This window comes from Cydia pomonella, chromosome 9, assembly GCF_033807575.1.
Source record: "Cydia pomonella isolate Wapato2018A chromosome 9, ilCydPomo1, whole genome shotgun sequence".
Lineage (NCBI taxonomy): Eukaryota > Metazoa > Arthropoda > Insecta > Lepidoptera > Tortricidae > Cydia > Cydia pomonella.
This window is the reverse complement of record NC_084711.1, coordinates 5497582-5517521: the sequence shown is the minus strand read 5'-3', so window position 1 is coordinate 5517521 and position 19940 is coordinate 5497582. Positions and strand designations below refer to the sequence as shown.

General features: G+C 35.8%; 2 protein-coding genes across 2 annotated transcripts in view; one reads left to right on the top strand and one right to left on the bottom strand.

Annotated features, from left to right (window-relative positions):
• Positions 1-19940, top strand: part of LOC133521221 (uncharacterized) — a 165758-nt gene that overhangs the window by 111845 nt on the left and 33973 nt on the right. The gene's annotated exons all lie outside the window — the stretch shown is intronic.
• LOC133521223 (15-hydroxyprostaglandin dehydrogenase [NAD(+)]-like) lies at positions 508-12977 on the bottom strand. The gene is made up of 5 exons (XM_061856069.1): positions 11721-12977; positions 10996-11238; positions 10089-10262; positions 9665-9804; positions 508-9305 (listed from the first exon to the last, which is right to left on the bottom strand). Exons 1-5 carry the CDS (start codon positions 11835-11837, stop codon positions 9140-9142), a joined length of 840 nt encoding a protein of 279 aa, XP_061712053.1. The 5' UTR covers positions 11838-12977; the 3' UTR covers positions 508-9139.

Genomic DNA, 19940 nt, shown 5'->3' with positions numbered 1-19940 from the left:
ATGTATAAGGTCCCCACGGACTGAGAAAAATAATAACACACAATAATAATTACATTAATAAGATTTGGTGGTGTAAAGGCTCTCCAAGTGTCAAAGAATTAAAAAATAATAAAACATATTTGATTAATTGATTGAATTATATTTTCCACAATCGGCGCTTTTAAACTGTAATTTCGGACTCATGGAATGTCACTCAGAGACTCATTTAGGAAACATAATCGTTCAGTTAATAGAACTTTCACTTGTGTGTTAGGCTTTACAATTCTATAACTGTATCTACTATCGATAATCATGCAATCTGGCCTGAGGCAACGGGCTTGTTTCAATCTAACCCTTTGGCATACTATCCGGCCGTTCGATGATGCTTTGTATGAAAATGTAGGAGGTAAAGCTATATTTGTTGTAGTCAATGAACAATCGTTATTGCTTTGAATTAGAATCGGAAGCAATCGTATGGTTAAAATATAGGTACATACTTATAAAAAAAAAATCGGGGGCTCCTTGTAGATAAGTACGCAGTGTATCTAAGTTCATTAACTAAATATAACAACAAGTATTTAGGATACACATAAATTCATATGGGGATTAAAGGGTATTTAGAATACACAAACATTCTGATGAGGACCAAAAGGAAAACAAGTTATATAAAAGCTTACTATTAGTTATCTTAGAGACTAACTAAGTGATAATCGTTGATAGAAAACGCCAATCGGGTGCTTAGCCAACGTGCCAACAGTCATATCTCTCTATCACTCTTTCATATTAGTGCGACAGTGTCAGTTGCGTTTCTTCCGCTACGGAACGTTAACATCCTGCGTCTATCCTGATCACGTGACTTTTTGTAGCATCTGTATATGTTTATCGATATACGATTGCCATCTTGGCTAAGCCCTCTGGTCTCCCGGTTTTAAGGCATAGTATAAATATTATTATAAATATATGGGACACGCGGGACATCCGCTCAAGCGCTGGGTGGATGATATTATGAAAATTGCCGGCATGGGGTGGCCAACGCCCAAGACCAAGATATGTGACAAAAACTGGAGGAGGCCTTTACCCAAGAGGGGGAGAGGAGAAACTTTATTAACAATATGTTATAAAATCGATCTTGGATATGGACCGTGATTACCTTTTGTATTGTTTTCGAGTGTAAAGGTCACGGTATCACGATCCATATCCCGGTCGATTTAATTCTAGTGAAACTAACCATGAATCATTCAAAACTGTAACCGGTATTTATTAACAAGGCCTGTAAATACTGAATAATAAAGTTGAACGGTGAAAGTAAAATAAAGGACTCGCCTGGCCGATAGTTTAATCATAAAAATGTCACCTAAATCATCTACAAATTTCCCGACGTCAACATAAATGCAGTGCAGTGTACGTACGCTATACTGGTGCTATGCAAATGTGGCGTGTGTCACGAAATCCCAACTATTGCTTGCACGCATCGTAAGAAGTGGTTTAGAGGAAAATCGCCGATCGCTCGCGGCCGCTTCTTCATACTAACGTAGTCACCATTTTCCTCTCTAAGATACTGGTTCTTTTGTATGTTTTTGTTTACTTGATACTTCTAACTCTTAAAACAATCAATAAATCGAAATAGCCAAACTAAACACTAGTGACATCGATTGCCGTGTAGCAGTACTGATAACTCCCCCAATTTGAAGATAGATGTCGACTACGAAAATATTATTATTTACGCTTATGCGTTATGGTAAGAAAACTGATGTACGGAGTGAGCACTCTCTGCTTACTTATTTATCTATGATACCTTTTATCATCTAGATAAAATTGAACTATTTTATAACCATTGGGGCTAAGATGATCGGCTCTTTATCATTTGTCACCATGCCGATCACGTTCTAACAAGTAATGTAAGCGCGAAGATGATGGGCATAGTGACAAGTAATAAAAATGGAACCATGATACCGCCGCAGTATATTTACACAGCCAAAAAAATGCGCAAATAATAATAATATAAGTTAACAGCGAGTGTGATATTCATTTAATAACATTCAGGAAATTAATTTTAATATTCTGGCGGGGAACAATCGACGGGCATCCATGAGAACAGAAACTAATGAAACCATGCATCCAAATTTAATCTACTTAGTTTGATTTGTGAATATCAGTTCCATATTTCAAGGGATGTATTCTCAATAACGTTTGAAAATGTTATCGAAAATTAATTGCTTCTAATGAACTCGCTTGCTCTTGACGTCTCGAGTCGACTACAACCACACATCTACATGTGCCTACGTACTTACCACACACGTCCTGGAGGCCAATTCAAACATATTTTCATTCATGTCAATTGATATATTAACGCGTGTGTTTCGCTCGTACTTGTTTGTGGATGTATTGGTGCGAGCGGGACGGGCGAATGATAACAAAAATAGATCAAGAACTTACAGCTCGCTGTCAAAATGTGAAGTTGCTCCGGGACTGATAAAATCATAAATTGGTATTATGTGGTAGGTGCGGTGTTTCTGAATAATTACAAAATACGTAACCCCGTGGAACATAATTAACTGTTTATAAAAAAACACAATAACTAATTTAAAAAAAATTCAAAATAAAGAATAACTATTTCTTTACTTATATGTGCAGAACACATTATTGAATTCTAAGTATTTATTGGTAATTATTTTTGCTTCCGTATGAATCCCATACTTTGCTATGTTATAAGTAGTTTCATAAAGTTGGCTTAGTTATTATAGTTCATGTTGCGAACATAATTACTATTGTTATAACTGTGCCCTTTTGCTGCAATGTATTACCTGAACACATTGTTGTCCACTACATATAGAACTAGCTTTTCACATGCATCACATGACCATATACGAGTATGCAATGTTTAAGCAATCTTGCTTTTTCCGGTACCCTTTATTCGGCACCTTTGAAAAGTATGCTAACCATAATGTGTGAAAGATCACGGTATAAAGACGTAAAGCTAGCTAATGTTAACGACAGCCAGATGCCAATATCATATTTATACACACCGCACTCGAGGAGGCATATGGCGAGCACGTCAGTTATTAACCTTTGCAAATCAATTTATAAATTTTCCTCGAGTGCGGTGTATGCATATTTACAAATCATATTCTACTTCTGATCTAACTGAAACAGTACCCACACATATTCTCTTTGTGCCGGATGCAAAAATGGTAGAATCCATCTTTTTGCCTTTACACGGTCGACATGCAGCATTTCAGGTCGATTGGTTCTGTAGTTTCCACGTGGAGGGATACGGGCTCACAAAACAGTTATCGTTTGCGTTCAGGTTTGTTGAATGTCGTCATAGTAGAGTAGGTAAGGAACCGAAAATAATTTGAAACCAAGTAGAACATTTGGGATTTGCTTAAGCATTTGACATATCGACCAATATCTATTTCAGTTGATCGATAAAAATTCTAAATAAAAATAACACGTAGTTTTTATTTCTGTTATCACGGTTATTACAACTCTAAATATTGTTTATAAGAGAATTATGGGGTTTACTGTATTTTTTTCATAAAATTGATAGCTGTATACTTTTAGGTGTTTTATAAAAATGTTTCACAGAGTATATTTCTACACAATTTCTAGTTTTAGCGCTCCTTTTCTCTTCAAATTTAGTCAATTCTGTACTTTCGATTTTGCCCATTTTACCTATTTTCTATAGAATACGTAACATAAAAAATAGAAACTCTAAACTTGACTAACTCTTGATCAGTTAGATGGCCATTACTGCTTTTGCTTTCTGTTTATAGGAACTGCTTTGAAATCTAAGCCTTATATTAGTTCTATGGGTTCTATAAGTCCACAGGTAGTTACCAAAGAGCTGCAATATTACCTTAAATGTGGCCACATAAGAATGCACGGTTTGGAAAGAATTACCAGCTTAAGATAGCTAATTTGTTTCATTAACTTTCTAGCAACGTTTTGTTTTCGAGTTCGTTTCTCGTTCATTACCCATTTCTCTGTTTAATTTCCACTGAGTTGTCTGTTAGAACTGTATCCTTTAATTTGCATGCAATTAGACAGACTTTACAGTAACTCGGAAAACTTTTAATTCACGTCTTTGTTCCGGTACTTTTATTTGATGTACACTAGAAAGGATGTAGCGATTAAAGGATTAAGGCAGTCTTTTTGTGTACATTGTCTTCACTCTTTGCTATTTCCTTTTATCCTGTTCATGAATTTTTATGAGGTAACTTTAGACTTTTCTTTTTAGATTTTTAATGTACCTACCTACGTCATACATCATAACAGAGTAAAAGTACATAAAATTAGTGCTATTTTCCTGTTGCGTCAATAAATGTAAATATATTTAACAAATGTACATACAAGTCATTATTATCATGAACCTCGTAAGGGTCTCTAGTAGCAGTTGTCTCATAAAAGTCATAAAATAATACAAACATTGAAATGGATGCGATTTATGAAGTTATGTAACATTCAACTACAGAGGTAAACAAGTAAAATTAATACATATACATAAATCTGCTACAGGCCGGTTAAAACTATACATTGCATTGAAAAGAAGCACAAACTGTTCATTATAAACTGTACCTGTATCTGCGATAAATTTTGTCAGGCCTATCAAACTAACTTAAAGTACCTAAATATTGGTCAATATAAAATAGAATAAATCCACTGAATATACAATATATACATGTACCTACCGAAAACCAATGCAGTATCGAACACCGATCTGGGTCCCGTAGTAAGTTACATAAAAGTAAGGCCTAGAAAACAGGTCAGGCGGTCCACGCAGTGACCGGAAATTGTGTTTGTTTCTCCCCTCCAGTAGGACGTGCTTCAATGAGCAGTGCTAAACTGTATAATGTGCTTGATTGAGGAATATTATTGATTGTTGTTCTTTTTTTCTTTCCTTCTGTGTGATAATTTGTGCGCAAAAAAGCTAAATTAGGTAGTTCTTACTTCCCGAATTCCGATTGAGCTGATATTTGCATACATATGCATGTAAATCGGCTGACATGCAATATTATGGTGCCATCAAGTGGCCTGATGATGGAGACAGAAGGGGGGCCATAGGAACTCTGTGATGAAACGACGTAACCTAATTGTGTTAGGGTTTTAGAATTGTCTCGGTGAGTATTAGTTGCCTGAGGTAAGAAAAGCACAGTCAGTGATAAAAGCTTGTACCAAAAATTATTTTTTTGTCAAAATCTTACTGTAGTTTCCTAGCAAGTTGTTATTAAACATAACAAACCTTTTCCAAGCAACAAGCTACTAAAGCCTTTATGAGCACTAACCTGTCGTGCCGTGGTTCCGTCGAATCGGGAACTGGGTCAATCGTCGTTTGCGTCACATTGATACAGTGCTATTCAGGCCGGACTCATTAGACCAATGCCATTACTGCGGCTATTGATGTTCACACTGTGCTGAAAGGGTGCGATATGTTGCAGACGTTGCAGTGAATTTAAAAGTCAACAGTTAAGAGTAACAAGAACCTAGCCGCCATACAATTGAATAAGCCATACGGCCCGATTTGAAGAATGATTAAGATACGTTTAAGATCTTGGAATTATCTTTAAAAGATCGATAACTAAACGACATATTAAAATTGACGTTTATTTCGATTCCGCTGTGATCCAAATAAGATCTATCTACGATATTTCTAACGTCAAAGTGACATTGGTTGCCCAAATCGAGCTGCTTCTGTCAATTATACGACATACAAATGATATCTAAATGAGAACTTATCTAAACCAGAACTTATCGTTATCGTATTTCATTCTTCGAATCGGGCCGTATGTCTGCGGTGGCAGCATGGCCGCATTTTTATCGCCTGTCGTGTCATGCATCCCTTTTGCACTTACATCAGAGGGCCGACACTGATCCTTTCGGACGTTTTCGGCTCCGTTCGGCTTAGCATTGCTACGAGCAATTATAATTATTAGGATTTACACAACTTGACGTCCTTTTACGTGCACAACCAGAGATAAGATAGTGACTTGAATTTTGACAACCCTAAATAACCGAAAGGGATAGTGCCATACATTAGAATGGGACGGCATGATTCTTCCCTGAATCGCTGTTCAACTTCGGTTTTGTAGGAAGTGTCGTTTCTGTACGGTGGTACTATTATTTATTCTGTGCTTAGGTACATTACTTGTTAGAACGTCACAGGCATGGTGACAGGCGATACCGAAGTGACCATGCTAACGCCGGTATTTTTTTTACTATTAATTGCTATACGAAAAAAATAGAGCGAGTAATAGAATGACTTTTACCTGCTCATTTTTATTCTTAAGAAAAAAAAACTGAGTAAATTGTACTCACACAGAAAACATGCCTTATTTTATTTCACTCAGCCTTATTTCATCACTAACTGTGTATTGCGATTTACTAACTTTGAATTAACTTTGGTGTGACGTGAATATTTAATGAAGAATGCCGTAATACAATTATGAATCAACTTACGGTTAAACCAACACGCAATTTTGAAAACAATAGACTTGTTAAACTAGCTAGAGCTTGCCTTAATATATAATGATTGAACATACGGGTTATAATATAATTTAAGGACAGCCTTTTAGGTTACGGTTCGAAATCGCAATTTGACGTAATTTTCGGGCCTGGAGCCTCCGTAAATGGACCGTGGTAATACATAGGTAAAGTATCAAAGTGTATCCTGGGTTTTTTTAGTAGTGAGCTTATTAGTGATTGTTGTGAAAAACAAGTTCGTAAGAAGTTCATTATTGAATACCTCGTTGTTACTTGATAGGTATTTAACTGTAAGTGGTGGGACCGCTGGGGTGTTCCAATCAGCGAAAGACAATAGTTAGGTTAGGTTAGGTTAGGTTAGACTAGTAGTTTATTTTCAAACCTAACGGATTTTACAGACTTGGTATCCAAAGAGCAAGTACTAGTTAATAATCAGTCTCCATTCTCCAAGCATCTCAAATAAGATAGTACAAAGAGCAGCTGAATACATCACTCAACATAAATGTGATACCTGTCGAATCTGTAAAATCAATAAAACTTAAACCTATCTATTCTATGAAAGACAACCGCTTGCGCGTTCTATCTCGACGCTACCGCTATCTAGCGAACGGTTTGCATACTAATGTCTAATACATGCCATAAAACAGTGAAAGACTAACGCTTGCGCGATCTAATTCGATGCTAGCGCCATCTAGCGACTAATTGGGTAAAGTTTCCGTATTGGTAGCGGTGTTGTTACATAATGATATTAAAATTAATTAATTTACCGATCATAAAAATATTGATTGGTTTGAAGAGAGATAGACTTGAAAAAAACGTTCAAGTGCAAGTTGTACTCGCACCCAAAAGGTTCAGTACCGTCGTCCAATTTTGTAGAATTTTAGCGGTATGGTTTGTGTTGCACTCATTTCAATCGAGGTAGTTTGGCGCTCGCATAGTCCGAGGCTGAAATCAAGCTATTCACCTGAGTTAAACACTCTACTTTTCATTTCGAATACGAAGAAAGTAAAGTGCATATGTGCATAAAAAAAAAACATGACAAAGTTCAATTAACAATTTAGGCAAAATTATCGTTGTTTATGGACTGAGGAGTTAAATATTAGAATGGAAATTTTATAACAAATCCGTTTAAAAGAAGACTTAAATTGCTTATCGCAAAAAAAAAACGTAGTTTGAAACTAAAATGCGAAACCGAAACCGAAACTTCGGTCGGACACTAATTTATACTTAACACAACGCAAAGACGAGTCCGCTTACATCGTCAAAATTCTCATCTTACAACTTCTAACCGATCCACTCACTTTAAGTATCATCTGTGAAAGTTTACTTGAAATCTTTACGGAAGTTTAAAAACACAAGTTTTACCTTCATATTAAAAATATACTTTTGCCGTCAAGCTAGCATCTAAACTTTGTATTTATGTTTATCAAAAGGTTATTAGGACGTTTACGTCTAATTTCACATCTAGACATTATTGTTATACCTAACTAGGTTTTTTTAAAATTATTATTTAACTTCTCCAATACAGACAATTTGTTTCTAATTCAAGTATTGAAAGCTATAAAACAGTAGCGTGTGTAAAACTGAACTATCCATTGATTGAATATATCTGTCTTGTACCATGCACTGTTAATCCACAAAAACCCAGGCAAATTAAGTTTTAAACTTGTTAAAAAATAACTTTTTACAGTAGAATCCAGCACACAGATAGACAGCAGCTCTATCCCTTTTTGCGTCGTCTGCAGCAGTCTAGATTAAGGCTAATTCTAGATCATAAATTAGCCAGATCTTGCAGGGAGGAGCGACAACTGCACTTTGCTGCCAACGCCAAATCCGCAGAACACCGGCGCTTAATTGCTTTAACGATTGCGATATGCCCCATTGCGATGCGTGTTTGAGTTTGATATTCCAAAATCTTTGTCAGACTTACTGCAATCCTACAAATTTGTAGCGATATCGTTCTCCATCTTTACACGAGGAGTATTTTTTTGAATGCCTACTATAAATAACCCTCATTTCTTAGTAAGACATCGAAGATTTCTAAGATATTTTAAATATCTAAAGGGAAAGAAATACTCCAATTTTTATGAGTCAATAAATATTTTATTAAAATACGATATAATCATACCCTGATATTTGAACAATCGCCTATCCTCAAAAATATAAAGTAGGTAAATATAAACGAAAATGGTAAAATGGGAGTACAAATTTAAGTAATTTAACGTCCGATTGATGCCGTCGATCGCTCTTTCAAAAAAAGAACCAACATTATCATTCAAGGAACGTTTAAATAACCGCTCCAATTTCATCGATACGTTTTCCTGTAATTTATTTTTTCTTTAGGATACAAATGCCTCGAATATATTAATGTGAAAATTAGAAAATGAATCAGCTTTATTTTGAATCCGCAAGTAACGAGGCAACTATGGTGTGTAGGCCAAATAAATGAGGTTTTTTCGAAAAATTTATTCCTAGAAAGGTGGATATCGTTTTAATACCTTCATTTATTTTGATCCTAAATGCGTGTAATCCGAGTTTTATCCATCCCCTCCACCTCTTGGGACCTGGGGGATTTAGGACCAAATGAAAGTATTAAAACGATTTCCAGCTTGCTGGGAACTAATTCCTTGAAACGCTATTTTTGGATCTAATTTGATTGGCCTAGTGTTACTAATAACATTTATGGTCCCAGTAACAGATCGTTGACACCTTTGGAAAGAACTCCGTAGCTTTCATTGACGTTCTTTGTTATATCCACAGCTGGATTGTCATTGGAAACCATCCACGTAGTTCCACTTTGGCCTCCACGGATAACCTCTATAATGCCAGTGACAGCCGACTCAACCCTACAAAGAAAAACTCGTAAAAAAATGTTTATGAACCCCACTTACGTTGGCGGAGACTTTACGGCAAAATCCGATTTTCCTCGGGGAAAATCTCACTTTGCTCTTAGGGGAAAATGAAATAACAGCTGTCTAATCGCGAGAAAGCCGTTGACGCGCTGCATACATCAGGATTGAGGATTATGTGAATTGGAGGTATACTCATGAGGAACAGCGAAATTCGCTTCGCTTTGTGACTAATATCGATATGTGTTTAACATTGTTTTGGTTTTCAAGTCGATGTTTATTCTGTCGGTATGATCGTACCAACCTTCAAGATTTAATATATTAGTATATAATTATAAAACTGTAGATTTTTTTACCTTTGTCTTTCATCTGCATGTGATGTGAACGCAGATGCTTTATCTTCTATCAAGCTGTTTCTGTGTAGGATTGCGGTATCAGTGGGACCAAGGCAAACAGTCATAACCCTTACATTTGTTTTTTGATTGTACAGTTTTCCCTGTAAAGATATAGATAGGTATAATACTCTTTATAGGCACACCTCAGTAAAAAATACAGCTTAAAGAAAAACAATTGATTAAGATATTTATAATTTATAAAATTATTTTTATAAAAACACATGAACACCTATTTTGCAAAAAGAAACATGCGCACAAACAAAAAATACACCTATTCATGAATGTATTATATGTACAGTTGAAACTGAGCAAAGAGCAAAGTTTGCTTAAAGGACTGATCAAATAGACGTGTAGAAACTTCGATAATGCAGTTTGTAGAACTTACCCCAATGGAATTGCTGAAATGAAGTACCGCGGTTTTTGTGGCTGCGTATACAGGTAGCTGACTGTCACCTCTGAGAGCCCATAAGGAAGAAATATTGAGGATTGTGCCACCCGCGCCTCCTTTGTCGGCCCGCATTAAGTCTAATGCCACTAATGAACTTTGGATTGTGGCTGTCTAAACATGAAGCAGGAAAGTTATTATTACATAAGGGGAGAATTCATATGTGCGTAACGGAAGCAATATGTAAGTACACATTTAAAAAATAATGCAAAGACAATATGCTTTGACAAATGAATTGATGTTGTCATGATTTGAACTTACAGGATTTAACAACTGGAGTCGCCTTTAAGAGCTTACCCCTCTATCGGACACGTCGGCCAATGATCATAATTATTTATTGTATGAACTGACGTTTACCTGACAAGGCTATTTGTACGTAACGTAACGTACAAATAGCCATGCCACGGACAATGACAATAACTTAATGCACATTTGACGATTTTGACGTGCCCTTCTCCCGCAAAAGTCGGCAGACTGTTTTGTACAGAAAATCACAGACAAGGTGTCTCCAGTTGTTAAATCCTTCAAGGAAATCAAACTTCAGGAGGAATCATACTTGCGATATTGCATGGGATGTTTATAAAAAAAAACATATATGGTTCCCGAAAATTTTCGCTATACGTAAGTAGAGTCAAACCATGCTAAGTTAAGTAAATGTCATAATTTCATAGATGTTTGACATTTAAAGTAACACTTGCACTGTCTAGGCTATGAAAACCGCTGCCAACTTATCTTGCTCTAACTCTATACGAGTTACTCCTTTAAAATTGTACAAGTATACTCAATTTTGTAAGTTGTAATATACTACTACGTTATAAAGCAGAAGAGTTTGTTTAATAATACTTACAAAGTTAATGTCAATGATCTTCTTAAAGTACTGCGTCTCGTCAGTGTTCAAAACGGCAGCATTATTAATGACACCGTCTAGCCGATGATATTTGTCTATAACTTGCGTGAACGCCGAGTTGAGCTGATGCTCGTCGGCAATATCGCATTTTATGAACTTGGCTCTCAGGGCGCCAAACTTGCTGGAGAGTTCGGCTTCTAGCGCCGCGCCCTCGCGCTCTCTTATATCGAGGTAAGCGACGTGCTGCAATATTGGGGAAATTACTTGTTTTATTAACAGTTGTGAGTGTGTTGTAAACGGTGTAAGCTTTGTGTAATAGATTGTTATTTAGAGAGCACCAATAAAACCCCTTTTGTTCGCTTTAAAGATGTCAAATCAAATTAAATACGCTAATAAGAGTCAGTCGATGCTACAGAGCAACGATGTTTTGTTGTCACCCGAATCCAGTGTCTAAATTGTATTTTGTTCTTGTTTGTGTTAACTCGTATCTTTGTATTTTTATGTTTTTAAATTCGCAGTGCCTTGGTACTGATGTAATACCGTTTAACTAATTTGATTAATAAAATAAATAAATAATTTAAAAAAAATGTTTCACCGTGATAGTGACGTTAATTTCGCTTCATGATCGCACTTACTTATATTTTTGTTTACAATTCACATTAGTCTAATTTCTCACGCAGGTGTTTTATCATTCGAAATGTAATTATTATCAAAGTATTATTTACCCTCGCATTTTCTGCTAATAATGCCTTGACAACTCCAGCACCAACTCCAGCAGCTCCACCGGTCACTACAAATATTTTGTCTTCAATATTTGAAAATTGTACACGACAAGCGGCCATCTTTCGCACTTTCTGATAAACAACACACTTCAAACCAACTGTTTATAGATAACTCCATAAAAAAGTTGATTGCTGAATTTTATCACAAACTACTCGCATGTGGTATCTTTGATATGAAATAATCTCTCGATAAGCCTCGTTAAAACGTCTTTTACGTCCGTGGTTCATGGGCAATCTGGCAAAAAAAACTATAACGAGCGTTATTTTTGCATGAACCCTTTTTTATCAGTCAGTTGCCTCTGTCAGAGACACTTGAGTTCAAATGATAAGATAAAACTAATTATTTTTCTGTCTGCAGTTGACCCACACCTTTATCAAACTATATTTGCTCATAAATATAAGTACTCAAGGTCAGATCACATGCGTGTGCGTAGATGTGCACGTGCGAGTGCTAAAATGTTGGAGCCGTGCACGCATACATCACGCTAGTGGTGTGCCGTCTGTTATAAGGATACGTATATAACAATGCGCACTCTGCATGTGCACTTTAAGTACAAGCATCTAGTGTACTCCGACATGTATTCGTGCATATTTATCAGGTTCATAAGTTCACTGTGATGCATGCTATAATATTCTATACCTAGGCTAATATCGATTTCTTCGCCTAGGAGTACACATACATTTCGTAGGTAAATTAAAAATATTTACGGCCACGCTATGGACACGATATAAATGTTTTAGATACCTATAATAGGCTGAAGGGGAAAAATAATGTGATGAGTTCAAGACTTGTTTTCATTCCTTTTTTTTGCACCTACTTATACGATTATCAGCTATATGCTGCATATGTATATATATGTACGTACTGAACAGTTTTTATCCAAATTATATTGAAGGTGAAAAATATTTGAGTATGGTTTTCTAAGCGTATAGATACAAGTTCTAAGCCTTAAATATTGGCATAAATCTTGAGACATAGCATATAGCTGATATATGTACCTAGAATCAAAAATAATGATAAAAAGAACCAGGTAATCAACTCATCACATTATTTTTCCTCCAGCCTATATGAGTATGTAAACCATTCCTATCATGCCCAATGCCGTGGCCGTTAATATTTTGCAGCACAATATCCAATTTACCTACTAAGAGTATGTAAATTACACGTTACACACACGTTGCACGTTGCGTTATACCCGTTTACCGAAAGATTTTAATAGTGTATTCCTAATCATATTTCAAGACTAAAACGTCCTATAAACGTTTCTGGAATTCGCCTAATTTCAGAGTTAATGCCAATTGAAAAAAAAAAACATATTTTTATTGTTACTTAGTGCTAAACGCCTTTTGATGGCGATGTTACTACTCTGGGACGTAGTCTAAATATTCTCATTGATAGATGTAAAAAAGTGACAAATAAATAACATCGCAAAAACTAGGTTTTACGAAAAATACAAGTACGATTTCATTTTAAGTCACAAGTTTACTAACATTGATTACATTTAAAAAACGAAAGAAATCAAATACAAAAAAAATTTGTTGCGAATTATTTTCCTTCCTTTTACCTCAAAAATGCGTGGTTTAAGTCTTTCGGGTTCCTGATGATACACCGTGTATATAATTTAGAAAGCTAAATGTTAATTTACCTCATTGTCTTATATCCGAGTTATATATTGTTTAACTTGGTTATATCTCACACACGTGGCAAACAGAAAGATCTTACTCAACAGCTTCTATAGTTATGAAAGCATTCCTCGAAGGTAACTCTGATTCAAGATGTAATGCGGGATCCATAGATTATCTCACGGAGACTTTTCACCTGAATTATGTGTATTATTATGTTACAACGCGTGTAAAACGTGAAGGTGCGTTTACAATAGTAAAACCAATTTTACGAAACGACTTGGTGAAAACTAGTTTTAAGTAACTGAGATTCAGTTAGCTTAACCAAGTAAGCTAGTGCTTTTTAGGCTTCCGTACCCAAAGGGTAAAAACGGGACCCTAGTATAAGACTCCACTGTTAGTCTGTCTGTCTGTTACCGTTGTCACAGTTGACATTTTCACAGACGTATTTATGTTGCCGCTATAACAATACTAAATACAGAATAAAATAAATAGTCGAGCTCCTATACATAAAACGTCATTTTTTTGCCGTCTTATGCGTAATGGTACGGAACAATTCGTGCGCGAGTATGACTCGAACTTGGCTGGTTTTTAAGTCAAAACTAATTTCACTAAACGCGGTTTGCGTTAAAACGGGTAAGCTGCGGGGTGACTGTGGCTGGCTTTCACATTGGCGCCTGTGCTATAACCGAGAAAATCGAAGTTCGTCGATTGCGGGCATTTATCTCTGTCACTCAAATTACGTCTTACAATTCAATACAAAACAAAACAAATCCTCTTTATTGCACAACCTCAAAAATAACTTTTACAGAGAGACATACATAATACATGAAGACAGAGGTGACAACAGGCGGTCTTATCGCTAAAGAGAAAGAGAGAGAGTAAAAGAGAAAGATCCCCGCAATTTGCTAATTTCGGTTTTCGCGGTAGGTGTTTACACATTGACTTGTGTTTATTGCGATTTCCTACTAAATGCAAATAGCAAATGTCTCCAAGCGAAAAGTCCCACTTTGTCGCTTGCCATAAGACGCTTTGACAGGTTATTCGTAGAAAGATACAAGTAAATCTCGTCCTTATGGTAAGCGACAAAGTGGGACCTTTGACTACATTTCGACACAAAATGTATGAACTACCTACTAACTACTACTACTACCTACATACACTAATCAATTAGTTAACAATCTTAATTTATTTTGGAGGCCGGCTGCACTGACCTCTGTACTTGATTTACCCGTATTAACCTTATTTACGGTAGCATATCTCAACTCACGGTCATCAAATATATGTAAATAAGTAGGTACTTTATAAATAACACTTGCGACCCATACTAATCAGTTGTGTATCCCACACAATTCTTACGTTAATCTTTAAAACAATTGTTTATTTATTATTTATTTACTTCTTTACCTACATGTCATAAATGTAGAAGAAAATGATTAGCGTTCGTTTTCATAATAATGTCAAATCTAACAAGCCCTTAATAATCGTTCGTCCTTATCTGTCGTTTAGACATTTGTGTTTGTTAGAAAGAGATAAAATTGAACACAGGTTTGTCAAGTTTAAAGGTGCCCACTGATTACCAGTTACGACCTGTCAGTTATTCGCGATTGTCAGCTTTTGCGAATAACTGACAGGCCGATGTCGTCCGACGAATTAGTAACCAGTGGATAAAGGGATAAATTAATAAGCAGTACCAATGCGTGTTAAAGAGGAGCAAGTTTCATCTAGGGAGAGTGATCTGTAACGGGATCTCAAAGGATTTAGACACGAGGAGAATATGGCAGCTTTCATTTGTTTGTGTTGCGAATAATGTAATGAGAACGCCCACGTTATGTGTCTAAGGGAATATGAATTTAATTGCGTAGGTATGTTTGTATAGCTACGTACTTTGCTTATCTAGGTTAAAATTTAGAATGGATTTTCTGTAAAGGGTTAAAACATTGTCATTGGGATAACATATTTTTGTTTTGGGGTGTACATAGTCGTTATGCATGATTAAAAAATCGACCAAGTGCGAGTCGGACTGGCGCACGAAGGGATCCGTACCATTGTCTAAAAATCACTTTTTTGTGTGGGAGCCCCTTTAAATATTTATTTTATTCTGTTTTTAGTATGTGTTGTTATAGTGGCAATAGAAATACATAATCTGTAGAAAGTTACCTGGTGACAGACGGACGGACGGACGGACAGCGGAGTCTCAGTAATAGGGTCCCGTTTGACCCTTTGGGTACGGAACGCTAAAAAGCGCTGGTGGCCTACCGGTAAGAACGTGTGACATGTAATCCGGAGGTCGCGGGTTTAAACCCCGGCTCGTACCAATTAGTTTTTCGGAACTTATGTACAAAATATCAATTGATATTTAGTATAACCAGTCGCTTTTCGGTGAAGAAAAACATCGTGAGGAAACCGGACTAATCTCAATAAGGCCTAGTTTACTGTCTGTGTTGAAAGGTCAAATAGCAGTCGCTTTCGTAAAAACTAGTGCCTACGCCAATTCTCGGGATTAGTTGCCAAGCGGACCACAGGCTACTATGAGCTGTGGAAAAATGCCGGGACAACGCGAGGAAGAAGAAGAAGTCGTTATACCTACATGAGGGAAATGGCCTTTCGGGTATGTGGGTTATGCTGATGAATAATGTTGCTCTAAAGAATAATCACACAATATACCTAACGGTAGGATTAAAATTTTTCGAATTGTCTTTAAGTAGGCACATATAGAGACGGACCACGCTAAGTTTTCATGCCAATTGCTACGTCGTGTATGGAGCTTACCAGACCTATAGGAGTTTATGCAAAGTTGGCGTGGTTAGAGTCTAGGACGTTGAGTTTGAAGAACTGTACTCTCCGTCATATATTATTAGGTATCCATATACACAGTGTTTTTTTAAAACTCCGTTACCTTCGGTTACTATATTTAAGACAAGAATAGCTTTGCGACTCTAACGAAATAATGGTAGTTTTCCTATGAAATTCCATTTCGGTAGAAAACGGTTTCCACTAACTAATTATTAACAAATCACTTTGATGTCAATCGCTTCAGCATAATATATTCTTATATATTATTTCGCTTTTCTCCTTTTTTTTAGGCAAATCTTGATTTTCCAGAGGCCGTGACTTCAAGTCTCACCGAAGACAGTAATTTTTCTACTTTAAATTTATTCAAAGCTTAAAAAAGGATAACCTATAAACCAATTAAAAATAAAATAATTTTTCATTGTGTCATTAACATACTAAAAAATCATGAAGAATAACAAATATGTAGAAGTGGAAAAACATTTACTCTTTTTGAATGGACGATCAATTCCCTCTAAGGAAACTGAATGGTATATATATGTACATTGTTAATTATTTTTCTCGTGAAAGTTATTAAAAATTGTTGTAACACGGACATTATATTGAAATCCACCAGATAATTGTAAATTATGACATATTTATTAATAACATATCGAATATCGATCGTCCGAGATAATATCTATTTCCGTTTAGTACGTAGAAATGTGTAAACTCATACTAAACACAAATCAATATGTAAATAGGCCCTAAGGCAAGTGGACACGCTCGTAGAGGCCTTATTAGATAAACATAATCCACTGATTATCTCCAAAATTGACTTAATTAGAATACCGGTTTCTTCGAGAAAGTTACTTATTTAACCCATGTTTTTTAAGCATTGCTTTTTTACGTATATAATCACAAAATTTATAGAATTTTTTGAAAATACCGGACATGAGAGAAGGTACTAAAATGTAACCTTAGACTGTATCATAGTTTTGATAGGTATCGTATTTGTACGCCAAGCGATCTTAATATACGGCCGGTGGGATTTTATTGATTCCTGTTCGCTCTTTGTGATAAAATAGATATTTTCCTAGGATCACTTTTACACACAAGTTATTAGTCTTCAATCTTATAACAACGTCACTCTTTGTTGCTCCTACCAGGACCATGATCACAAGTTTCTCTCAAAATCTCTCTTAAAAAGGATCCATCTCAATCTCCTGTACTTCAGACACGCTAATAGTTCAATCTGACCGTGGTCGTGTGGTCTCGTTTACTCACATTTTGCAACTAAAGAGAAAAGGAGATAGGACATATTCAGAGTCTGTGTCAAAAATATGTTACCACTTTTGCGCCTTATGCCATTGTAATAAGGCGAAACACGTATATATATTTTTGACGACGACCCTGTTGCGGCAACGTCAAGTATTCTATTCAGAACGCAACAATGACATCTAATAGAGCGACTAACGACGCCGTCACTTTTAGGAATGAAGTAGCTACGACATCATTTTTATTTACAAGCTTTTTTTTCGGGTCTGTAGGGGTCAAATCTAGTTAAATTTGACCTACTTCCCGGTTACCGATGAAGATGAAAACTTGCGTACATATTTAAGTCGGGTGACAATGCAATATTATGGTACCATAGAGCTGATCTGATGATGGAGACAGGAGTTACCATGGGAACTCTGTGATAAAACAACGCAACCTAATTGTGTTTGGGGGTTTTTAGAAGTGTCTCGATGAGTATTCGTTACCTGTGGAAAGAAAAGTACAGTCAGCGATAAAAGCTTGTACCAAAAATTAAATTATTATTTCACAGCGTATTATGGCAAATCACGACATAAGAAATTTAAACGAGATTGAACGAAAACGCTTGTTAAAGGTATCTCAAGTCCAAATTTTTCTCCAATACGTATAAAAACTATTACTATGCATGTTAGACCCCTTCGGCCGCGTATGCAACCAGAGCTTCGTAACCAGATGCGATCGAAAACTATTTCTGCCTTGTACGAAACCGGTTGCGATCAAAAACTAATTCCGTCTTACTAGTTATCAGTTACGATCGAACACTTTTCTTTGTTGTACGAAACCTTTCGACCGTTGATAAAGTCAGCTGAGATTATATTTATACACCTTGTTATACAGTATAAGTACTGTACACGTTATATATCTAGTCAAAAATCAGAACATAGTAATCAGATTAGAACTCACTTGAAGTAATGTTTAAGTGGCCAGTGATTTGTTATATTACCCACTGTAAAGGTTTCATGTGAGATCTAAATATGTTATATTGAGATTTGTTAAATCAATAGTTTCCAAAAAATGCACAGGATAAGAAATTATGAGTATCAAGACAAAATATTTGAAAAAAAAAACCTATAGCTAGATGACCCAGACATTGGTTTCGTATAAGAACGAGAAGTGTTTGATCGTAACTGGTTACGGGTAAGACGAATTTAGTTTTTGATCGCAACCGGTTTCGTACAAGGCAGAAATAGTTTTCGATCGCATCTGGTTACGAAGCTCTGGTTGCGTACGCGGCCGAAGGGTGTTAGACACTAAGTAATATAATGCCAATTATCACATAAGGTTTAGCTGTTGGTGCTGATTGATTGAAATAAGTAAATGAAATTAAATGAACTGAAATGAAATTAATTTTTCAGATGTGAAAGTAATCTAACGATGTCGTCACTTTTAGGAATAATGGTGCTAGGATAATGTTTCACCGTTTATTTTAGCAAATTATGACAAAAAAATTACAAATTTAGGCTACATAACAACTTACGAAAATACATTGCGGGTGTGATTGAATCAGGAACAAAAATGTAAAATAATACAAGTCACATTTTCATAGAAATTAGACATTGCTACACTTGTTCATTGCAAGCTTATAGCTTGGCCCGACTGTAATGCCACGAAACACGTGACATACATGAGCCAAACCAAAATTCGCGAAAAAAAAATCAGCCGTCTCATACATTTGTTACACAATGTTTTCTATAGAACAGCTCATTTTTTCGCGGTTTCGTGGTTGGCCCCAGATTTTTTTTTTAAGTATGATACATAATATCCACCCCCCAGAGTATGGTCAGACATATTTAAATCATACATACCTACAAGATGTAAATATCAAAGTCATGACGATAAAATATGTCCAGCGTCAAAATTTAAAGCATACGAATATGACTTCTCTATCAAGTAGTAATGCATAAAATCTCGCTAGAAAATGTAATGTCAGAAATAAAATTGGAATTCTAAGTTACTTCATACGCCGACGCTTGGCGTTTCATACGTGTCTCGTCTTCAAAAACGTGACCTTTTTATATGAGCTTCAGCTTGTGTTAGGCAGGGGTTTATACAGAGATCATTTACTTAGTTATACCACTTGCGTCGAATAGTGATCCCTATGACAGTTCATTTTTATATGGAGTAGCTGTCACGTGAAATGTTTGTAGACATTTTTTGGTTGTTTAGCACATTCATTTATTTAGAAATGTATCATTTAAATAATTTTCATCACACTTGCTCGAAAAAGATCTTATTTGATGCAGGTATATAGAAGGACAAAGGCATTGTTCCCGTGGCAGTTATGATTGTGAAGAGAGTTATAGGTTTTTTTTAATTGTCACTAGTTCTTACCTACGAAGCAAGTAGGAATAAATAAGTTTTACTTCTAAAATATTGACGCTAATAATATATATTATTATTGTTTATGTAAAAAAATATTTAATCTTATTATAAATTTTTCCTACTCCTCTA